The sequence below is a fragment of the Balaenoptera musculus genome, chromosome 20 (genome assembly GCF_009873245.2).
Source record: "Balaenoptera musculus isolate JJ_BM4_2016_0621 chromosome 20, mBalMus1.pri.v3, whole genome shotgun sequence".
Taxonomy (NCBI): domain Eukaryota; kingdom Metazoa; phylum Chordata; class Mammalia; order Artiodactyla; family Balaenopteridae; genus Balaenoptera; species Balaenoptera musculus.
The window spans coordinates 20907859-20930090 of NC_045804.1; the positions used below are offsets into that span (position 1 = coordinate 20907859).

The 22232-nt window shown below is 39.3% G+C and overlaps 1 protein-coding gene across 3 annotated transcripts in view; it reads right to left on the reverse strand.

Moving 5' to 3' along the window:
* The window catches only part of STAT5B (signal transducer and activator of transcription 5B), a 70171-nt gene that overhangs the window by 20386 nt on the left and 27553 nt on the right, over positions 1–22232 (reverse strand). For 2 of the 3 annotated variants that reach the window (XM_036838407.1, XM_036838406.1), the window contains exons 2-4: positions 4561–4698; positions 1439–1595; positions 126–215 (exon numbers count right to left, since the gene is read on the reverse strand). In XM_036838407.1, the coding sequence (XP_036694302.1) occupies positions 126–215; positions 1439–1595; positions 4561–4688 (375 nt within the window). In that variant the 5' untranslated portion in view covers positions 4689–4698. Of the gene's footprint in view, positions 1–125; positions 216–1438; positions 1596–4560; positions 4699–22232 lie in introns of those variants that run through there. The other variant, XM_036838408.1, reaches the window with a different exon arrangement.

The following is a 22232-nucleotide window of genomic DNA, read 5'->3' on the forward strand; positions in this document are numbered from 1 at the left end:
GACAATGCTCTGTGTATAGTGACACCAACAGATGCACACCGAGTCATCTTGACAAAGCTGGGTCCAGAAAGAGCTGGGCAAGAAAGGACATCCCAATGCCTCTCCCCAAACCCATGGACACTCACATTGTTGGCTTCTCGGACCAGCCTCTGTTCATTGTACAGAATATGGCGGATGCAGCGGACCAGCTCCATGGGGCAGCGGTCATACGTGTTCTGAAAGAATCCAAGAGCAAACATTACTTTGTTCCACTCCATGCTATGGGGCCAAACCTCACCCGAGAGCAGGGGTCCAGATCTTATGATGGAGACTCCTAGTGTCACAATGGTGTAATCATGAGAAAAGCTGCTCCTCCAATGCCAACGGGGACAAGAAAAGCACATTGTGGGAAACCCAATCACAGGAAGAAGGTAAAATTATTCTATTTCTTGCATCTTAATTTGCTTAAAGTAAGGGCACCATGCTTGGAAACAGAATACATTTTAAAGAGGCCATATTAGAGAAGAAACTGGACACCACCTTGACTGGGCAATCAAAATTACTACCACCAATGAGGATAAGATGGACATTGTACGCCTCTGGATGTGATACCCTGAGAAAGACACAACACTACTTATTTAGAATTCTGATCAGGGGTGTGTAACCTGAATCTAATCATGAGGAAACTTCACACAAACCCCAAGTAAGGTCCATTTTATACTTAAAAAATAGAGGAGCTGAATTATTTTAAAATGTCAATGTAATGAAGGACAAAGAAAGACTGACAAATGGTTCCATATGAAAGGAGATTAAAGAGACATGACAACTAGATGCAATATGTGATCTTGAACAGAATCCTGGGCTGGAGGGGAAAAAAATGCCCTAAACGACATCAGTAAGTCAGTGGACAAAATGGAAATAAAGGTATAAGATTACCTAAAAGTGTTGTATTGATGTTACATTTCCAGAAGTTGATAACTGTACTATAACTACATAAGAGAAGATGCATATTCTTAGAAAACGCACACTAGAGTACTTAGGGACAAAGGGACATGATGTATGTAACTTACTCTCAAGCAATGAAAATATGTGTGTGTGTGTGTATGCGCGTGAGCGCAGAGGGAGAATACAGTAAAGCACATGTTAACGACAGGTGAGTCTGAGCGTAGGTAGGGGTTCTTAGTATCAATCTCATAATTGTCTATACATTTGAAATTATTTTCAAATAAAAAGTTTAAAAAAGGCAGCTACAACCACAAAGCCAAACAATAAGAACTTTATACATGTCACATGTGACTCAACAACCTTGGGTTAAAGAAGAAAAAGAAAATCTCTGAATGAAGGAAGAGCCCCTGCAGGGAAGAGAATGAAGTGTGGCCTGGCGCTCACATCCACCTGGAGCTGCGTGGCCTGGAGCTCATGCCCACCTGGAGCCTTGAGGCCCCAAGATCACACCCACCTGGAGCTGCGTGGCGTAGTGCCCCAGCTTGATCTTCAGTAAGAACCCATCTTCCCCCACTTGGTGCTCTGCCTTCTTCTGCAGCTCCTGCACCAGGCCCTCCAGGAGCTGGGTGGCCTTAATGTTCTCCTGTGGATTATCAAGATCTATTGAGTCCCTAGGGGAAAGAAATTACATACATATGTATACATACATGCACACAGCCTGTATAAATGCAGCCTCAACGCATCACACCTTTTCTTTGGCTAAAGTAATTTCTTTATAATGCTCACTGCAAATTTTAGGAAACAGTCCAATTCAAATTGACTACATACCTACATTAATCTATTCCTAATCCACTAATTACCTAAGTGGGATGTATAGTATATTTTCTTTTCTTTTTTCTTTGCAATGTACTGCTCTTTCTCCTACTGACTTGCTCTGGTGCTTATGCTATTTGCTTCTAGGAATGAAGGGAAAAGGAAAGTGCTTTGTGTACTCTGAAGGAAATAGGGACTCTGATAATTTCCTATTTATAGTTACCCCCTCATGGGTGTAAGGGGGCACAGGGTCAAGAATGCTCTATGTGTTTTTTCCAGCCTCGACTTGTTCTACGTCTTGCTAAATTCACATAGAGTATTTCTTAAGTAAAGACAGGTGAGTCAACATTTATCATTATTTCTAAGAAGCCCTAGAAATGGGATATTAAGACAGAAGATGCCTACAAGTATTTACACAAGTCAAACATTTACATCAATAGTTGCAGATTTGGGACATGTAGGCAACGTTAACTCCTCCAATGAACCACAGAAATCACTCTATGGGCTTCGTATAAATTCAGAGCCACTTAACTGTTGACAGGGGTTGGGTGGTCTCCCTCCCTCCCTTTCTTCCCCCACTCTTCCCCTCATCCTTGACTCTCTTTCTTTTTTTAACAACTTAGGCAACAATTGCTATTGGGCAGTACTAAATTACTTAACTCAGCTCACTGAAGAAAACAAACAGCTGTAAGGTTGAAATAACATTCATTACTGCTGGTGGGTCTGGAGCCAAACAAGAGATCTGGTGATAGCTAAGCAGCTCTGTCATCTCTACACAGCCCTGAAGTCATTAGCAACTAATTTCTAATGGGGGCACAAACAGGTGTGCCAAAACACTGACACATTACTTCATCAAATAATATGCTCGAATCTGCACTTTTGAGAAGGCAGTGGAGAAAGCCAAATTTCAAATATGTGTGTGCTATGTACTAAATATGTCTGAATAAAAGCCTGGAAGGAATGAAGGCAGCCCTGCACCTCTGTTTCGACTGGCAATAATGCTACACTCTTAAGAAGAGACAGTCTCTGAGCACAACTCATGGAAATCAAGTACTACTGGTTCTCGTAGTTCAAAACTTAACTCTCTGCCATATATATATATATCTATATATCTATCTATATATCTATCTATATATAGATAGATATATAGATATATAGATATATAGATATATATATAGACTTTCTTAGTTTAAACATGAAGAACTGAAGATGTTTTAATTAAAATCTTTATATTTTTAAAACCAAAACCGAATAAAATCCAGGTTTTCCTTGATATCAACATAAGTCTCTTAACATTCGTTCAGTAAGAAGACTGCATGGGAAATTTACTAAATGAAATTTTAGATCAACAGAAACTTCCTACTAATTTTTTCTGAACTCTCCAAATCTTTAATAGAAAATGAAAATGAAATGGAAAAGCACTAAACAAGGTACAGTTGACATGCTCATATTTAGCTCCTTTTTTTCTCAATTACATGAGGCTGAGTTTTGTTTTTTTTTTTAATTGCCTAGAAAATTGCCCTCCTTTGGTGCTCTCCAGCTTTTGAACAGAAATCTGCTACTAACACACAACTGCAATTATTCCGAGGCAACATTACCGAGAGGTTTACAGCTCGCCTCAAATAGTAACATAAAGGCTGGTTTCTCCAGGGCTCTGTCAATGAGGACCCCTGCTCTCCTGGCCATGATGGTGGAGGCCTGAAGTATCTGATGAATACGACAGATCAGATTGAGACTGGTAACCAACCAACACGTGCCCAGGCCCTGAGCAGAACAGCAGACAGCCTGCTGCCTGGTGTGCAATAACGCTGTTGATTAAAAAGCTCTGTTGTCAGTCTACTGCACTGTACTAATTCTGAAAGAATTTAAAAACAATTTTCCCCCTGGGTATATAAACAGTAATTTGGGAAATAAGAAAAATAAACATGGTTGTTAAATCTGCGACTAAGACGTAATTATTGTTAACATTTTGGTGTATTGTCTTTTACTCTTTACCTATATATATATACATATATATATATATATATATATATAAAACATATAAATTTGAAAATACCAAAGTCACCATTGTTAAACTTGTTAACAATACACTTTATTAAGCTGTATGCATATGCATACCTTATCTGCCCCATTAAACACTAAATTCTTTGTGGACAAGGGCTTCAACATTTTCTATGAACTCTACTAACTACAACACTGCTAGGCACTCAAAACATATTTGTTAACTGTTTTTTATTAGCAGCAATATTCTAATGCTTTTAGCCAGAATTTACTATTAAAGGAAACAAATCTTATCTTTAAAAATCCCAATAGTTATTCCATCTTCTTAAACTTTAAGATGGAATTAAATACCTTTTCATGGGTCACATAATTTTCTTTATAAATGTACAACTTTTAGAGCATTCACTATGTTATCTTTCCAACCAAACTTCAATATGGGGCTTCCCTGGTGGCACAGTAGTTAAGAATCCACTTGCCAATGCAGGGGACGTGGGTTCGAGCCCTGGTCCGGGAAGATCCCACATGCTGCAGAGCAACTAATCCCGTGCGCCACAACTACTGAGCCCGAGTGCCACAACTACTGAAGCCCGTGAGCCTAGAGCCCGTGCTCCGCAACAAGAGAAGCCACTGCAATGAGAAGCCCACGCGCTGCAATGAAGAGTAGCCCCCGCTCCCCGCAAATAGAGAAAGCCCATGCGCAGCAATGAAGACCCAACGCAGCCAAAGATAAACAGATAAAATAAATAAATTTATATATAAAAAAAAAAACTTCAATATGCTTGTGCTTCACAAAATATGATGGAGAAAACTTTGTTCACTTACCAAGCTTGGCTTTCAATCCACTGGGATAAGTAATGCCGCACCTCAATGGGGAAATGTTGACCATACAATGCTTGCATCTGATGAAGGGCGTCTCCTTGGAGCTGCTGGGCTTGTATCCACACAGCCATGGTTTACAATCTGTTAAACAATCAGTGGTTTGGGTGAGCTTTTTTTCTTCCCCTTTTAAATCCATTAGAGTAAATACTCGATTATAAAGGCCAGAGATAAATGCATTTAAGCCCTTTTTGATAGACTAAAGATCAGTATTCTTGAACTGAATTTTAGCTTCAAAATGTTTTCAGAATTCAGTGTGGCCATGGAAAGGTATATAACTGGGTCTATGAAGCTCTAACTATAAAATGTATTGAAGTCCTATAAGCAAAAGTACAAATCCAGCATTAAGGGAAGAACTGCCTATAGCTTTGATATCACAGACATGTTCTTTCTTTTTACATGTGTTCCAAACTTGAAGCAACAGTAAGCAGCATTTCAACAGTAATGATAAATATGCAGCACAGGGATTTTGTAAAAAATCACTTGTTTTAGAGTTGGTATTCTGACTTTTAAGAAATGCAGTAAACAGCCATTTTAAAAAAGGCCCAGTAAAAGAAAATATAATATCTAAAGTACGGATGGAACCCTATGTATTATCACTATTTACCTGAGCAGTAATTGTTTGCACATAAAGGGCACAGATTTATTTGGAAAAATAACCCCAAGGTTCCCCTTCTGATTTACTGCTTAGGAATTTACAGAGCAATGTTCTGTTAAAATTATAGCATTTAAAAATCTTTCAGACATAAAAACAACACATTCCAGCTAAGAGTTAGAAGCAAGAACCATTATATTGCAATGGTGGGTAGGTTTTTAAAACACACTGTTGCTTTCAGAAAAACGGTTTTATAAAACTACCACGATGCCTTCTCAGACTCACCTAAGAATTTTTTTTTAAATTTATTTATTTAATTTATTATTTTTAAAATTTTTGGCTGTGTTGGGTCTTTGTTGCTGCACGCGGGCTTTCTCTAGTTGCAGTGAGCGGGGGCTACTCTTCCTTGCGGTGCGCGGGCTTCTCACTGCGGTGGCCTCTCCTGTTGTGGAGCACGGGCTCTAGGCACGCGGGCTTCAGTAGTTGTGGCTCGCGGGCTCTAGAGCACAGGCTCAGTAGCTGTGGCGCACGGGCTTAGTTGCCCCGCGGCATGTGGGATCTTCCCGGACCAGGGCTCAAACCCGTGTCCCCTGCATTGGCAGGCGGATTCTTAACCACTGCACCACCAGGGAAGCCCTCACCTAAGAATTTTTAATTCATTTGGCAGAAACTCTCTGGGATTAACCAGATTGTGACAGCAACAGTACTTTCATGTACACAAAGGGGACTAAAACGGAATGTTGCTCTAACACTGTGGAGGTGGAAATTCCACATTATTCCATAGTGTGGAATTTGGTATAAGCAGGGATATCTTGAATCCCATCCAAAACTATCTGGCTACTGATTTGCACGATTCTCCTAAGAACTGTGTTATAGTCAGGGTACGGTGAATTAGACCTTGATTTTGTTGAATACCAGAGACCACGCAAGTGTGTTAGGAAACAAAAATCCCTTCTCTGTTAGTTGTAGTTGTCTGATCGCATAACACAGAGCTATTTATGGGACAAGTTAGTTAGCCAACAATGAGGTGTGGGGTGGGTGCCAGTTACCTATTTTAGATTTGTGCAATGCTGTAGAACACTTGAGCAGTGTACAATTTACAGCTTTTGAGCATTAAGGCTGGGATCACTGTAAGATCACCCAGGACATCAAATTTCATGGCTGAGGGTTTACTAGGAGAAAGACTGGGATAAAAGAGCTCTCTCCAGAAGTAATCCCACATTACAATCAAATATATGGAAGACATTTAATTGTACAATATAATTTCTAATCAAATGACTCATATCATATCCCAAGATTTTGGAAAATTGGAAGAGATACCAAAGCATGTTTTTTGGACAAAAGGTAAAGGGATGGATGGGATGGATGAAGGTGCTTTGGCAAGAATGATCAAGGAATGAAGAAAAGAATTCAGGTAGTATTAATCTCTTTTAGTGGTAAGGAATTGGAAACAAGCAGGACCTCGCCATAGCTCTCGTAATGAATATGTGAATGATACCAACAGACACAAAAATTATCTTGCATCCTGCGTTCATTAACCGAATTGACCCAAGAGGCAGAAGGAAGACTGTGGGAAAATGTTTATCTTCAAAGAGACTCCTCAGTCTACCCAAATAAAATAGTATTCTGTTCACTCCCTATCGTCTCAGTCTGCTTTATTTTTCTTGGTATCATTTATCACTTCCTGATATTTATCACATATTTGTTTAATGACTTCCCACTAGGGTGAAATCACCACGAACACAATGACTTTTTTTTTTTTTTTTTTTAATAAATTTATTTATTTATTTATTGGAGGCATTGGGTTTTCGTTGAGGTGCATGGGCTTCTCATTACAGTGGCTTCTCTTGTTGCGGAGCGTGGGCTCTAGGTGCACGGGCTTCAGTAGTTGTGGCACACAGGCTCAGTAGTTGTGGCTCACGGGCTCTAGAGTGCAGGCTCAGTAGTTGTGGCGCATGGGCTTAGTTGCTCTGCGGTATGTGGGATCTTCCCAGACCAGGGATCGAACCCGAGTTCCCTGCATTGGCAGGCGGATTCTTAACCACTGTGCCACCAGGGAAGTCCCAACACAATGACTTTGTTTTGTTTTCTGCTCTTTCTCTTGGCCTAAAACGGTGCCCAGCACATAAGCATTCAGTAAATTTTTTGTTGTTGCATAAATAAATGTGTATACACAATTTAGTCAAATCTATCAGCTCTTTTCAAAGTCATCATGGAACAAGATATCAGTATGAAATACCAAGTCAAGAAAATGATACAGATTTTATAATTTGGGTGAGTCAATGGTCTATCTGTCCCTTAATCACATATGGCACAATTTGTAATTTAAAAATAATTAATTAATTAATTTTTGGCTGATTTGGGTCTTCGTTGCTACGTGCGGGCTTTCTTTTTAGTTGCAGCGAGCGGGGGCTACTCTTCGTTGCAGTACGCAGGCTTCTCATTGCGGTGGCTTCTCTTGTTGCAGAGCATGGGCTTCAGTAGTTGTGGCGCATGGGCTCAGCAGTTGTGGCACATAGGCTCAGTAGTTGTGGCTCACGGGTTCTAGAGAGCAGGCTCAGTAGTTGTGGTGCACGGACTCAGTTGCTCCGCAGCATGTGGGATCTTCCCAGACCAGGGCTTGAACCTGTGTCCCCTGCACTGGCAGGCGGATTCTTAACCACTGCGCCACCAGGGAAGCCCACAATTTGTAATTTTCCCTTTTAGTTTTTGTTAATTTGTTTTTGTCTGTTTCCCCACTGAATAAGAACAGTAAGTGAGGGAGCACGTTTATTCACCACTGTATCTCCAGTACCTATTATGGTGGCATGCCATGTAAGTATAACTTTATACTTAAATGTTGGCTGAGTGAATAAATACACACCAAATATTTGGTAAATATTTCATATGTCCTGCTGTCTGAGCATAATTCCAGGAGTCTATTATTGTTTTAAGAAAGAAATACTATGGTGATATGCCACATAGGTAGGAGTATTATATAAACGTCACACTGTTTTGTCAAGTTTTATATTAGTTCTTAGTTTTTATAAAAGAGTAGAATGCTAAGCTCTTAGAAGTTTTCAGAATATTTTTTATGGTTCTAAATATGAACATGCCATAATAGTTATTTTCTAAAATGTCATTTGAAGGGTAATAGCGGGTAAATATAAGGTGGTAACCACCTTATTTTGATAAATACAGTATAATTTCACTACAAAAAATGCTTTGATAGAGCTGGAAAGTAGATTTTGCTTACCAATGGTCAAAAATGTAAAATCAAAATACACTGAACAGTACAGAATCATTTTTATTTGACTTTTAAACTAAGAGTTATATACATATGGAATATGAGATGACCTACTGAGATTATCATGCAACGATTTAAAATATGCAGTTTAGAAAAAAACTACTTCCCCCCACCGACTGTATCAATAAAACCTAGAATCTAAGTAGTGCTTTTCTTCATACTCGTCAAAACTTCACACGTGTCCTACACACATTATTAGGCAAAGCCTACACCTGGTATCCGCTGACTCCCTGTCCTTTCCCACTAGTACTCATCCAGCCACCCCACACATGCAGTGAACCCGTGTCTGTCCTCAGTACCTGCTCTCTTCTGCTTATTTACGGGCACCTCCATCTTCAATGCGTGATGTTCTGACAAGGGAAGTGGTTTGTATCTTTGGTAAATCATCACAGGGGCTTCTCTAAAGACTGGGAAATGGATTCACAATCTTATTTTTAGCCAAAGATGAGAACTATTTGAGCTTTGTTAGTTGCATTCTTACTGTTCGTAAGCATTCCAAACAACCCCAAACAACCTTGGACGTAGAACCTTGTACTTTCTGAAAGCATAAGGTATCTACATTGACCTCATATATCTGGATATATCCTAGGAGTCTCAAATAAAGCAGACTCTCAGGCACTTGAAAAAAAGGGTTTCAAAGTCTAATAGCTCATAATGTTACAGGCTTATTGAAAACCGCAGAAATGAGTACCTGTTAAATAAATGATATGAGTGGGTGAGATTTAATGATAATTTTGTCCCAATAATAAATACCTTTTTATTAGATGCTTTCCCTTTTAGAAGTAAAATATAAACCTTTGTTAAAAAAAAAAACAACTCACTCTCTCTGAAGACTTCTAGAACGTTGTGGCTAAAGTAATGCTATCGTTAACCTGTCAAGGAGGAGATGCAGAGGACAGGACAACACAAGGTTCCCAAAGCATACCTGCCACCTGCAAGAACGAATTCTAGTTTGCGGTGGGAGTAGGGGGTTTCAAACGTGTACAGGGATTTGGTCTGCTGGATTCATGTATATAATTTAAAGCATTTTATAATTCCTATTCTCCATCCCATCACCACTGCCAAAGACTCTAAAATGGGGTTCAAGTTCTGGAGATAATGGCAAACTCACCTAAACAGAGTTCTACAAAATATTTAACCTCTTAAACCTCTCTGGGCCTCAGTTTATTTGTAAAATGGGAATAATAATTCTTATGTCTCTCAGGGGGTTGCTATAAGAATGAGTTAACATGGGTAAATGCTTAAAATGGTGCCTGGCTCATAGTAAATGCTCAATCTTATTCTGACTTTTTAAAAAATATATATTTTTTATTTTTTTGGCCGCACAGTGCAGCTTGTGGGATCTTAGTTCCCCAACCAGGGACTGAACGCCAGGCTCTCAGCAGTGAGAGTGTGGAGTTCTAACCACCGGACCACCAGGGAATTCCCTAACTTTTACAACCTTAAACTTACAAAGGTGGTTTCCTTCTCCCCACCTCCAATTTTAACTCACTTCAATTAAGTACCTTCCCAAAGTCAATCTTCCACAAAGAGCTCTTGCTATCTTTCTCCTTAACCAATATCCTGCACATAAACTTTACCTTCCTGTTAAAAGTTGGTATTCCCATTTCTTAATCAATTTCACTGGCACCAGGACTCCCACAGGTGAGACCTGATGGAGGCTGGTGGAAAGGCACTGGGAGGACTGTTCCCTCACCTCTGAACGAGGGAATTAAGGACTGTGAAGGGTGGTGTAAGGAGAGCAAGGCTGCCATAAGTATACTAAACCCCAAAAAACACATCCATTCTGATGTGCTCTTCTGGTAGGCAGGAGCTAAGCCTTTTCCTATTCTTTCCAAGGATGCACCTGACTCCAACTAATTCAAGTATGAATTATTAGCAACAAATATTTTGATTCATCTAATAAATTCCAGAAATAAGAATGAAAACTGATTTAAAATAACATTAGTGTTATTATCCACCATCCAGATTTATCATTTAATGTCATTTACTATCATTTACTAAACACTTGTATTATTTTATAACAATGAGTACTTTTATGAGTCTACCATTTAACCCCCCACAAAAATCCTACGAGGTAGCCCTATTATTATTCCCACTTTATAGATGAGGAAATTGAGGCTCAGCAAATTAAACAGGATTGTAAAATGGTGTAACAATTTTGGAAAATCATCTGAAGGTTCTTCAAAAGGTTAAACATGGAGTTACTATATGACCCAACAGTTCCATGCCTAGGTATATGCTTAAGAGAATTGAAAACATATGTCCACAAAAACCTGTACACAAATCTTCGTAGCAGTATTATTCATAATAGCCAAAAGTTAGAAACAACCCAAATGTCCATCAATGGATGAATGGATAATATGGACATGAATGGAAAAATAAAATAGATTAAATGGAATATTATTTAGCCTTAAAAAAGGCATGAAGTACTGATACATGCTACAATATGGATAAACCTTGAAAACATGATGCTAAGTGAAAGAAGCCAGATATAAAAGGCCACATATTGTAAATTCCATTTATAGGACATGCCCAGAATAGGCATAGGCAAACCCACAGAAACAAAGCAGACAGGTGGTTGCCAAGGGCTAGGGGATGGGCAGTGACTTTTAATGGGTATGGGTTTCTTTGGGGGGTAAAATATTTGCCCTAGGTCCCACACTGCTGAGGGGTACCATCTGGGCTGGATCTGGGCAGCCTGGCCCCAGTCTGTACTCTACACTGCACCATGCTGCCTTTGTCTTGAGGACTTGTGGTGGTAGTTTGTCATATTATGTTTTGTACTTTTCTGCATGTTTGTTATATTTCATAACTTAAAGAAAGAAAATGAATAAGAAATTAGAATCAGAAACCTAATATTGCAGGGCTCTGATTTGGGCAAAGGCTTGGGCTGGTTGGCAGATGAAACAGAAGATGTATAAACAATGCTTCTGATCTGAAAAGAAATCTGATCTGGCAAGGAACCAGGATTCAAAACTGTTAATCATAGCAGCACCATTTAATGACTAAAGGACTTTGGATGGAATATAAAGAGCAAGTTCTCTGGCTGTGTTTTCTGCTTTACTGTCAATACATCTCTTCAGTGGTGGTGATTACCTAGCAGTAGGAACTTGGAGGGACAGAAAAATATTAAATAGTAGCAATAAAGGATTCAGATTCTGCTCATATTAAAATTGGCCTAACATCAAGTAAGGTTAGAGTAAAACTATCCCATCTAGAAGTAGGTCAACACTGGAGCCATCTGCTCTTTAAAAAAAAATTTCTAAACACTACTTTATAAGCCATCAGGAAGGCAATTCTCTAATAAAATCAGATTATTAAACAGATGGGAAGCGAACAGAAAGAATAAAAGTATTTGGCTCACAAAGAAACAAGCAAGGAAAAATCTGCCAGGCAACAAAGAGATGATAATATTCTGGGAAGACAATCAGTCATAAATCTTTACATCACAGCAAAATCATTACATATTACTTTGGGAAAAAGGAAGCAAGAGGGAGAGGGAGAGGGGGAAGGTCTCCCTCATGCCATACTGGCCCGCAGCTTGAATGCGTGTGCATTATCATTATCTCTGTGTTGAAATCTATTAAGCAACTTGAACAACCCACTTGGGAAGAAGCTACATCAATAACATTTTTCAGAGAACAAAAAACATTTACTGTAGCCCACAAACAATGACCATCTGCATTACAGAAAAGTAAGAAATGATCTGAGGCTGCCATGTAGCCCCATGTCAGCCTCAGAATTTCAAATGAGGGGTTTTTAATTTTTAAAATTTTTTTATTTTTTAGGCTGTGCCTCGCGGCATGCAGCATCTTAGTTCCTTGACCAGGGATCGAATCTGAGTCCCCTGCAGTGGACGCATGGAGTCTTAACCACTGGACCGCCAGGGAAGTCCCTCTAATGAAGGTTTTGTGTTTTTTTTAAAGTTGAATCTTTTTTTTTTTTAAATTTTATTTATTTATTTATTTATGGCTGTGTTGGGTCTTCGTTTCTGTGCGAGGGCTTTCTCTAGTTGTGGCGAGCGGGGGCCACTCTTCATCGCGGTGCGCGGGCCTCTCACTATCGCGGACTCTCTTGTTGCGGAGCACAAGCTCCAGACGCGCAGGCTCAGCAACTGTGGCTCACGGGCCTAGTTGCTCCGCGGCATGTGGGATCTTCCCAGACCAGGGCTCGAACCCGTGTCCCCTGCATCGGCAGACAGATTCTCAACCACTGCGCCACCAGGGAAGCCCCTAATGAAGGTTTATATCTGTACCCATTTATACTGTTAAGACCAACTCATCTTAGACTGTGTCTCTCAAAAAGGTCGAATCCCACAGTTCAGGAAATAGAAATTCCTCAGCTATTACAATATACTGAGTTTCTGTACCATTTAGATGAAAGATAATCCCTTCCCTTCTGTTCTGAAGTTTTGTTTAAAAGGCAATTTATTAATAAATCTACACACGTTCCTATTATTTTCCTCATTAGAGTTCACAGCCTCCCTCTTATCACTGAGAAATACAGTATTAAGTTTCCACCTAGCAAAATTTGCTTTGAAGAGCACCTAGCACTAGGTCAACTCCTAGGGACAACAGTTAGACAGTATTAAACACAATAGTGAGAAACTAGAAATAACCTATATGTCCAAAATAAGAGACTGGTTAAACTATAACATATTAATCTGATGGAATACTGTGCAATAATTAAATGAAATATAAAGGCTATGTTGAAATATAAGGCCACAGATATTTTCTAAAAGTATAAATAAAGGAATATTAAATGAAAAGTGTACACAGTATGTATGCTAGAAGACACATACCAGAGAAAGGTCAGAGAGAATTATAAACAGCTGTTACATTTAGGTGAAGGAGTTTTGGTACAATTTTTTGTAAAGATTTTTTATTTATTAAATTTTGTTTAAAATGTAAAACCTGGGGCTTCCCTGGTGGCGCAGTGGTTGAGAATCTGCCTACCAATGCAGGGGACACGGGTTCAAGCCCTGGTCTGGGAGGATCCCACATGCCGCGGAGCAGCTGGGCCCGTGAGCCACAATTACTGAGCCTGCGCGTCTGGAGCCTGTGCTCCGCAACAGGAGAGGCCGCGATAGTGAGAGGCCCGCGCACCGCGATGAAGAGTGGCCCCCACTTGCCACAACTAGAGAACGCCCTCGCACAGAAACGAAGACCCAACACAACCATAAATAAATAAATAAACAAATACTTTAAAAAAAAAATGTAAAACTTGAAATATAAATTTAATAATCATGGGCAATTGGCACTGCTCACTAATCCACAGGAATAAAGCATAAAGGGACATGCAAAAGACATAGGAAGAAATATTTCCCATCATGACAGTATCCAGCTTATGGCACAAATTAGGTAGTCTTGATTTAAGTAGGGCATGAGATACTTATACATTTCTTAAAAAAGAAGTGCAGTTCGGGACTTCCCTGGTGGTCCAGTGGGCAAGACTCTGCGCTCCCAGTGCAGGGGGCCCGGGTTTGATCCCTGGTCGGGGAACTAGATCCCACATGCATGCCACAACTAAAGATTCCGCATGCTGCAACTAAACACGCGGCAACGAAGATCCTGCACGCTGCAACTAAGACCCGGTGCAGCCAAAATAAATAAACAAATAAAAGAAACTATAAATGTTTAAAAAAAAGAGAAAGAAATGCAATTCTATTACCTTCAAATACATAACAACAATGTTTTCAAGTAGTGGTTCAAGACTATTAATAGCTAAGATTAATTTGTAATTTTGACATCTATTTATATTTTATTTAAATCCTTTACAATGTCTTGCACTCAATAACTGTTCATATTATTTTTTTGTTTAATAAACCCTTCTTTTAGAAGTAATATAAAAGTAAGTGGCACAAAAATATATTTTGAAGTATTTTTTTTGAAGTCCGGAAGAAGCAAAAAGGTGTTTATGTGGAGAGTACATAAAAAAGGATTAACAGGGCTTCCCTGGTGGCGCAGTGGTTGAGAATCTGCCTGCTAATGCAGGGGACACGGGTTCGAGCCCTGGTCTGGGAGGATCCCACATGCTGCGGAGCGGCTGGGCCCGTGAGCCACGGCTGCTGAGCCTGCGCGTCTGGAGCCTGTGCCCCGCAGCGGGAGGGGCCGCGATGGTGAGAGGCCCGCGCGCCGCGATGAAGAGCGGTCCCCGCACCGCGATGAAGAGTGGCCCCCACTTGCCGCAACTGGAGAAAGCCCTCGCGCGAACCGAAGACCCAGCACAGCCATAAATAAATAAATAAATAAATAAAAATTAAAAAAAAAAAAAAAAAAAAAAAAGGATTAACAAAATTTTGGTAATTTTTGAACTTGAGTGATGAATCTATGGAAATTCATTATACACTATTCTTATTTTGTGAGTATTTGAAAATGTTCACACCGAAAAGTTCAGAATACCAAAAATTAAAAAAGGGTAAACTAGAACTTAGACCAGGTTGAAGATTAGTGATCTCAGAGGGAGCAGACTTTGAATCTGGGAGGTTTTCTTGTGATTTCTGAAAAAAAACATGGAAAATAGAGAAGACAAAAAAGAATATTTGAGAAAGTCATATTTCAAGGCAAGAAATAATACATACTTATTAGATTCATGTTTGGCTCTTTTTCATCTCTGACATGACTAAGCAACGGTCCCTGCAAACTTGTTCCGATAGTAAATAGAATAAAATACACAGAAAACCACTCCCAGCAGTGCAAGAATTCCTTTTTATTTTTATTTTATTTATTTATTTATTTATTTTAAAGAATTCCTTTTTAAAAACTCTATTTCCCTTACCCCTAATGACACACCTGGACACAACTGGCCTAGATGAAGGCTCTTGACAGTTCAAGGGTAACAATTCAAGGCCTCTAGAAGGACACAGTTACAAAATCGGCTCCCAGAAAGCCTTAGCCATCCGTTCTTAACTTTGCTCCTACTCAAAGGCCAACAGAACTGGGGGGAAATCTTCCTGTTTTGTTGATATCAACTTATTTTGTGCCAGAACCTATACCTAAAGCCAAAGCAAGGTTTGTACTCTCAGGAAGGTTGAACAAATCAGGCCAGGTTCCAAGAACAGAAAAGAAGCACTACAGGGCCACCTTGCTAAGGAAAGACTTTAGATAATTCCCCCAAGGTTACTCTCTACACATTTTATGTACATCAACACTAACGCTCACCCAACAATCTTTACTATTAACAGTAAATCTAGGAAAGAGACCAATAATACATTGGAAAAGCATGCCTATAAACTGAACTCAAACTAAATGCAGAAGAATACGGTATTTTGCCCCCTTTTCAGGTAGCTGTGTTCTCTGCACTCACCAATATTCATAATCAACTTCACTTTTGCTTACAGACACTTACTTAAATATAAATCCTTTTGAAAAACAAAATAAAAAATGAACCTAAATATGTTTTGGTTAAAATAACGGAAGACTAAAATCTTTTCTTTTAAGAGAGAAATGGCTCATCAGCTAGTTCCTTTGCCTGCTCACTGGATGATATTCCAATTTGGAAGCCCAACCGTAGCTTTCTGAAGAAAATGCCAATGTGTGGGGTGTAATACTCACTGTATCTAAGTAAAACAACTCCTGCAGAAAAGGTGGGTCCAACAATGGGTAGCAGGTGTGGTAAGAAGTTAATTCTAGGGCTTCCCTGGTGGCGCAGTGGTTGAGAGTCTGCCTGCTAATGCAGGGGACACGGGTTTGAACCCTGGTCTGGGAAGATCCCACATGCCGCGGAGCAACTAGGCCCGTGAGCCACAATTACTGAGCCTGCGCGTCTGGAGCCTGTGCTCCGCAACAAGAGAGGCCGCGATAGTGAGAGGCCCGCGCACCGCGATGAAGAGTGGCCCCCGCTTGCTGCAACTAGAGAAGGCCCTCGCACAGAAACGAAGACCCAACACAGCCATAAATAAATAAATAAATAAATGAATAAAATTAAAAAAAAAAAAAGTTAATTCTAATTCTGAGATGAAATGACATTTAAATAAGAGCTCATGTCTTGGAAAATAAAAATGTTTGGCCTCTCAGGAAAAAAAGGGGATCTAGTAAAAGAAATAATACTGATATTAGGACATTCAACATTAAGATTAATTAAAATTGCACACAAAGTAATTGTCCATAGCATTAACACTGGGACTTGGCAAGAAAATACAATTAGTTTTGCTAAAACAAACTACTTTTTCTGGAAACAGATACTCTCTCACTATCTAGCTACTGGGATATCTACACACAACTTAGCTCCGTGAACTTGAGTGCATGTTTCTACAACACACTGCATTGAAAGACTCCCACCTCTTAACTAACAGCTTATGCCCCAAGACACCAGCCAGGATAACGACAGAACCCTTCTGTGTATACGTTCTTTCACAGGCTGCACTGTTACAGGAAGAAGCAAAGAGCAGCGATTTCCTTCCAAAAGGTCAGCTGCCACAGACAGACCAAACAGAAAGCAGTTAATTCTTGCCAACTTCCCCTCCTGCTTCTGTAGCTAGAACGCAATAGCATTCGGTTTCCAGTAAAGCTCCAAAGAAAAACAAAGCAAATGTGAGACCCAGAACCTATGTAATGTAGTGTCTCACTTGACTAAATTAAAGACAATAAGATCACATGGAGCTACACTCTTTAAACAGCAGTGGAACTCTTAAGAACTACCGGGTTTAATGTGGACTTAAACATGAGGAAAAGGATAGGATTGGAACCATCCTAGCCTTTATACTATTGCTCCAGAAGTCTCCACCTAAAAATAAAGTGGCATTTTGGCTATAATAAATATGGCAACATATAAGGTCCCTAGTTGACTGATATAAAAATAAATCTTTAGCTTTCTTCTTCTCAAACTAAAGTCAAATCACCTGTCCACCATGCTAAGGCACTGGCCAGGTTCAATGCTGACAATCAGTAAAAGCACATATACAAGGGATATATATTTTCTTAGATTAGACATGGTTTAAAGACTGTACAACTAATAACAAAAAGGGCAAGAAGACAGAAAATATGATATTAAATCTTCTTTAGGTAGTAACCCTGAATAGTTGTGGAACAATACTGAAGACTCCTAACCCCCAAAGAAACACCACCGCATTCTCACGTAGACTTCTTCAAATTAAGTGAGCATCTATGCATTTAATCTTCCCAGAGGCAACAAAATTAGATCTTTTGAGTTTAAAAGTGGAGAGGGAAGGAAAAACAAAAACTTTTTGTTTCCTCAACCAGATCGGTTCCTGGCTTAGCTATCTATGTGCAACTTACAAGAAAATGTGATGGGTCCTTCAGAAGGGCTCCTACAAGCATGTCATAGGGCTCTATGTGGTTTCTAACTCGTTAGTTTCAGGTTGTGGTGGCAACAGAGACACAAGGCTTTTTGTGAGACAAAGTCTTGTAAAGATTCTAGGCTTTGATGATGGAGGGTATGTAACCCCACTCTGAGAATACCTCCTTTGAAATGAAGACAGTTTGGGTTTCAAGGAAAAACTTATCAGTTTGTTATATATGCTGAATTAACTACTGCTACCCACACCAGAAACTGTTTCATGTTGGAAACAAAACAAACTATTAAATTTCTAAGCCTTTCCTACACTTAATCACCAAATGTTAAATAACAGCAAAGGAATTAGCACGGGAAAGGAGAAAAAGGGAGTACTAGCAGCAGTAGTAATAGTAATAATAGTAACAGTAGTAACAATAAACATTCAAGGAACTCTTACTACGTCACGGACTGTTGCCTGCATGTTATATGTACCCTCATTTAATCCTCATGACAACCCTATGAGGCAGTAGGATTATTATCCCCATTCTATATAAGAGGAAGCAGGCTTAAGAGTTAGAAAATTTGCCCAAAGTCCTGTGTCAAGTAAGTGAAGGAGCTGGGAATAGCACCAGGCTGCCCATTTCCAGCGCTCATACTCTCAACCCCTGTGCTTTATTTATTAAAAACCTCACCTAACCGAATGAGTTCTTCCTGACCATGATACCTGTGGTTTAAGACTGCTTTATAATAAAAGCTACAAAGTAAATTAACAACGTGCAACTCACAGATACCAAAAATTATTTGACAATCCAAAAATGTTTTAAATGGGACACGCTTCCCTAAAGGTCAGAGAACATCAAGATGACAAACCTTCAAACACAACCAAAGGAAGCCACATTAGGGGTTTGGTGATTCACCTTCACTCTTCTCAATCAATCAGAAATCAGCTAAAAGCTCTGGATTATAAAAGGGAGTGGGAGGAGAAAAACGAGAATCGTTCTGGGGGTGGGTGATTTTCCAGTGAGGCCCAAACCTAGATCCTGACCACTTGTGTTCAGAATTAACACTGTGACATTTCCTATGAGAAGGGAGTGGTTACATTTGTTATATTTGTTCCCAAATTCCTTACTGGGTTTCCATTAGATACATTATTATCTATCACCAATATTTATCAGAGATCATTCTAAACTCAGGTTTTCTGCTGGCAGAAAACATTTCTCATTAAAGGGACAATATCACTAATACAAAGGTGAAAACAACTTGTGAACTATTCTAGTAGGTAAGATAGGAGAGTAAAAGATACTGAAGTCAGTTATCTTGATAACTGTTCACATGATACCAATAACTAAACATCAAGTTACCTGATGCTGATGTGAATATGAAGTTAGAGACAAGATGTAAATGATAAATTCCTGTGATAATTGACTAACACTAATATGACAAATGTAGAAATAACTACGTTACTGTGCACAGTGCCCATTAAATATGAGTAGACTGTTAGGAGATCATTTGGGTTTACCAAGCCATGCCACTGAGAGGTACTCTGATGGGGAAGACGACGTCTGAATTTAAATGTTGTCCAACATGTCATGGGGAAATCTGGGGCAGGGACACCTGGCAATTCCGTGCTCCTATGAAAGGTGCCGCATACAATCTTTAAAACATTTAGCTAAAAAAAAAAAATCAACACAATACTTGTATCCTATGTCTTTTATCATCTTGATCATCCAATTTTAAAAAAGATGGAATTCTTTACCTCTCTAGAATTAGAATTTATCCTCCATTCTGGGCATAAGAACCAAAGCATTTCTGATTTAGCTGTTGCTCAGCTACTAGACTGGAAGTTATACCAGAGAAGGAACCATGTCTCATTCATTTTGATTTCCTCAGCCTAGGTACATGGTAGCTAGTCAATAACTGTGTGTTAAATTAAATATAATTTGGGTAGACCTCCATGTTACAAAAAGAACCTAAATTGGGGAAAATGAATGGTAGGTCAGTTATTTCCTTCAAGATGTTATTTTTAACACTGCGGAGGTCATTAACTTGAATCCTTATTACAGGAATAATGGGACTGAATCACACTTTATAGAAACTGTGACGGAGGTTTTGACTCATCATTGGTGCTAATCAAGGTAAATACAAATTGCAAGCTGTACTGCTCCATAAACATCGTGACAAGTTTGTAAAACAGAGCTGACACCTCCTTGCAGCAATTTCAAAGAGGAGAATTACATGACATGTGATGATGCTGATATGAGCTGAAATTCCAAAGAAAGCATCTTCTTTATGCAAACTAAACTGTTTCTTTCCCTTAATTATGTCTCAAGAAAGAAGTTGAGTATAAACAGGAAGCACAACGTATACCAACAATTCACTTCTTCGGTTACCATGCATACTACCAAGTACAATCCAGAGTGATTTACTATTGTGCCAAAACAAGACGATGAGTTTCTATATCCAGAATGTTGATTAACGTTAGAAGGATGACTCAGGACTAATTGCATCGGTCTGATAGACACTGAACCTACGTTTTATCTCCCGGGAGTTCTTCAACTACAGGACCAAATGCCAACTCAGGAAGATATTTCAGCAAATATAACCACCTTTGACTACAGACTATTTTTTAATTCAAGATGTATTTCCATGTAGCAAAGTAAATTTAGCAAATGAAAATATAGCCTTGAATTGCTATGGATGGCCCCTACCCCTGCCAAAAATGACAAGCTGCTCACTCGAAAGCTGTCACTAATTAGCAGCTGCTGCTGTAAAGAAAATCAAAGTAAGTGCCAATAAAAGCATATGGAACTGAAAGAGTACCCTATGGCAAGGAATGGGAAATGCAAGAATCTATTTGTGACTGGAAAGCTTATAAATACCGGTGATCTAAATCTGGGAGAAGTGGGGCAAGGCAGTAATGGCAATCTATGTCCATTCATATTTAAGCAGGAAGGACTGGAAGATTCTCCTAATGTTCTGAAATTCAGAAATCCCAGGGTCCTGAGGTTACTTGAATTCCATCACAACCATTTCCACCTCTGCAACAGGAGCCAATCTTGGCTTTGGATAATTTTTCATTGTCAATACTTCTGTCTCAAAAGACAACCCTCAGAATGGGAGAAAATATTTGCAAACGAAGCAACTGACAAAAGATTAATCTCCAAAATATACAAGCAGCTCAATATCAAAAAAACAAACAACCCAATCCAAAAATGGGTAGACGACCTAAATAGACATTTCTCCAAAGAAGATATACAGATTGCCAACAAACACATGAAAGGATGCTCAACATCACTAATCATTAGAGAAATGCAAATCAAAACTACAATGAGGTATCACCTCACACCAGTCAGAATGGCCATCATCAAAAAAAATTTGCAAACAATAAATGCTGGAGAGGGTGTGGAGAAAAGGGAACCCTCCTGCACTGTTGGTGGGAATGTAAATTGATACAGCCACTATAGAGAACAGTATGGAGGCTCCTTAAAAAACTAAAAATAGAACTGCCATACGACCCAGCAATCCCACTACTGGGCATATACCCCGAGAAAACCATAATTCAAAAAGAGTCATGTACCACAATGTTCATTGCAGCACTATTTACAATAGCCAGGACATGGAAGCAACCTAAGTGTCCATCGACAGATGAATGGATAAAGAAGATGCGGCACATATATACAAAGGAATATTACTCAGCCATAAAAAGAAATGAAATTGAGTTATTTGTAGTGAGGTGGATGGACCTAGAGTCTGTCATACAGAATGAAGTAAGTCAGAAAGAGAAAGACAAATACCGTATGCTAACACATATATATGGAATCTAAAAAAAAAAAAAAATGGTTCTGATGAACCTAGGGGCAGGACAGGAATAAAGACACAGATGTAGAGAATGGACTTGAGGACAGGGGAGGGGGAAAGGTAAGCTGGGATGAAGTGAGAGAGTGGCATGGACATATATACACTACCAAATGTAAAATAGATAGCTAGTGGGAAGCAGCTGCATAGCACAGGGAGATCAGCTCGGTGTTTTGCGACCACCTAAAGGGGTGGGATAAGGAGGGTGGGAGGGAGACGCAGGAGGGAGGGGATATGGGGATATATGTGTGCATATAGCTGATTCACTTTGTTATACAGCAGAAACTAACACAACATTGTAAAGCAATTATACTCTAATAAAGATGTTAAAAAAAATTTTACAAAAAAAACACTCAAAAACTTCTGTCTCTGGCATACTAACACCTGCATTTGTAGACATCATAAAAACTGAATTTAAAAAGTACCTTTCGTATTCTCATGGCTTTGGCTCAAAGTCTTATGATTCTGAATCTAATTGTTGACCCTCCATTTTACAGGTTGAGAAATGGAATAAGGGAAGGCAGAAATGATCTGCCCAGTGCAAATGAGCAGGGGATACAGTGGGAGAACCAACCCTATGTTCAATGTTTTGTTTAAGAGGCTCTAAAATAGTCCATGGATTACGAGTCTGCTTGAAATTTCAAT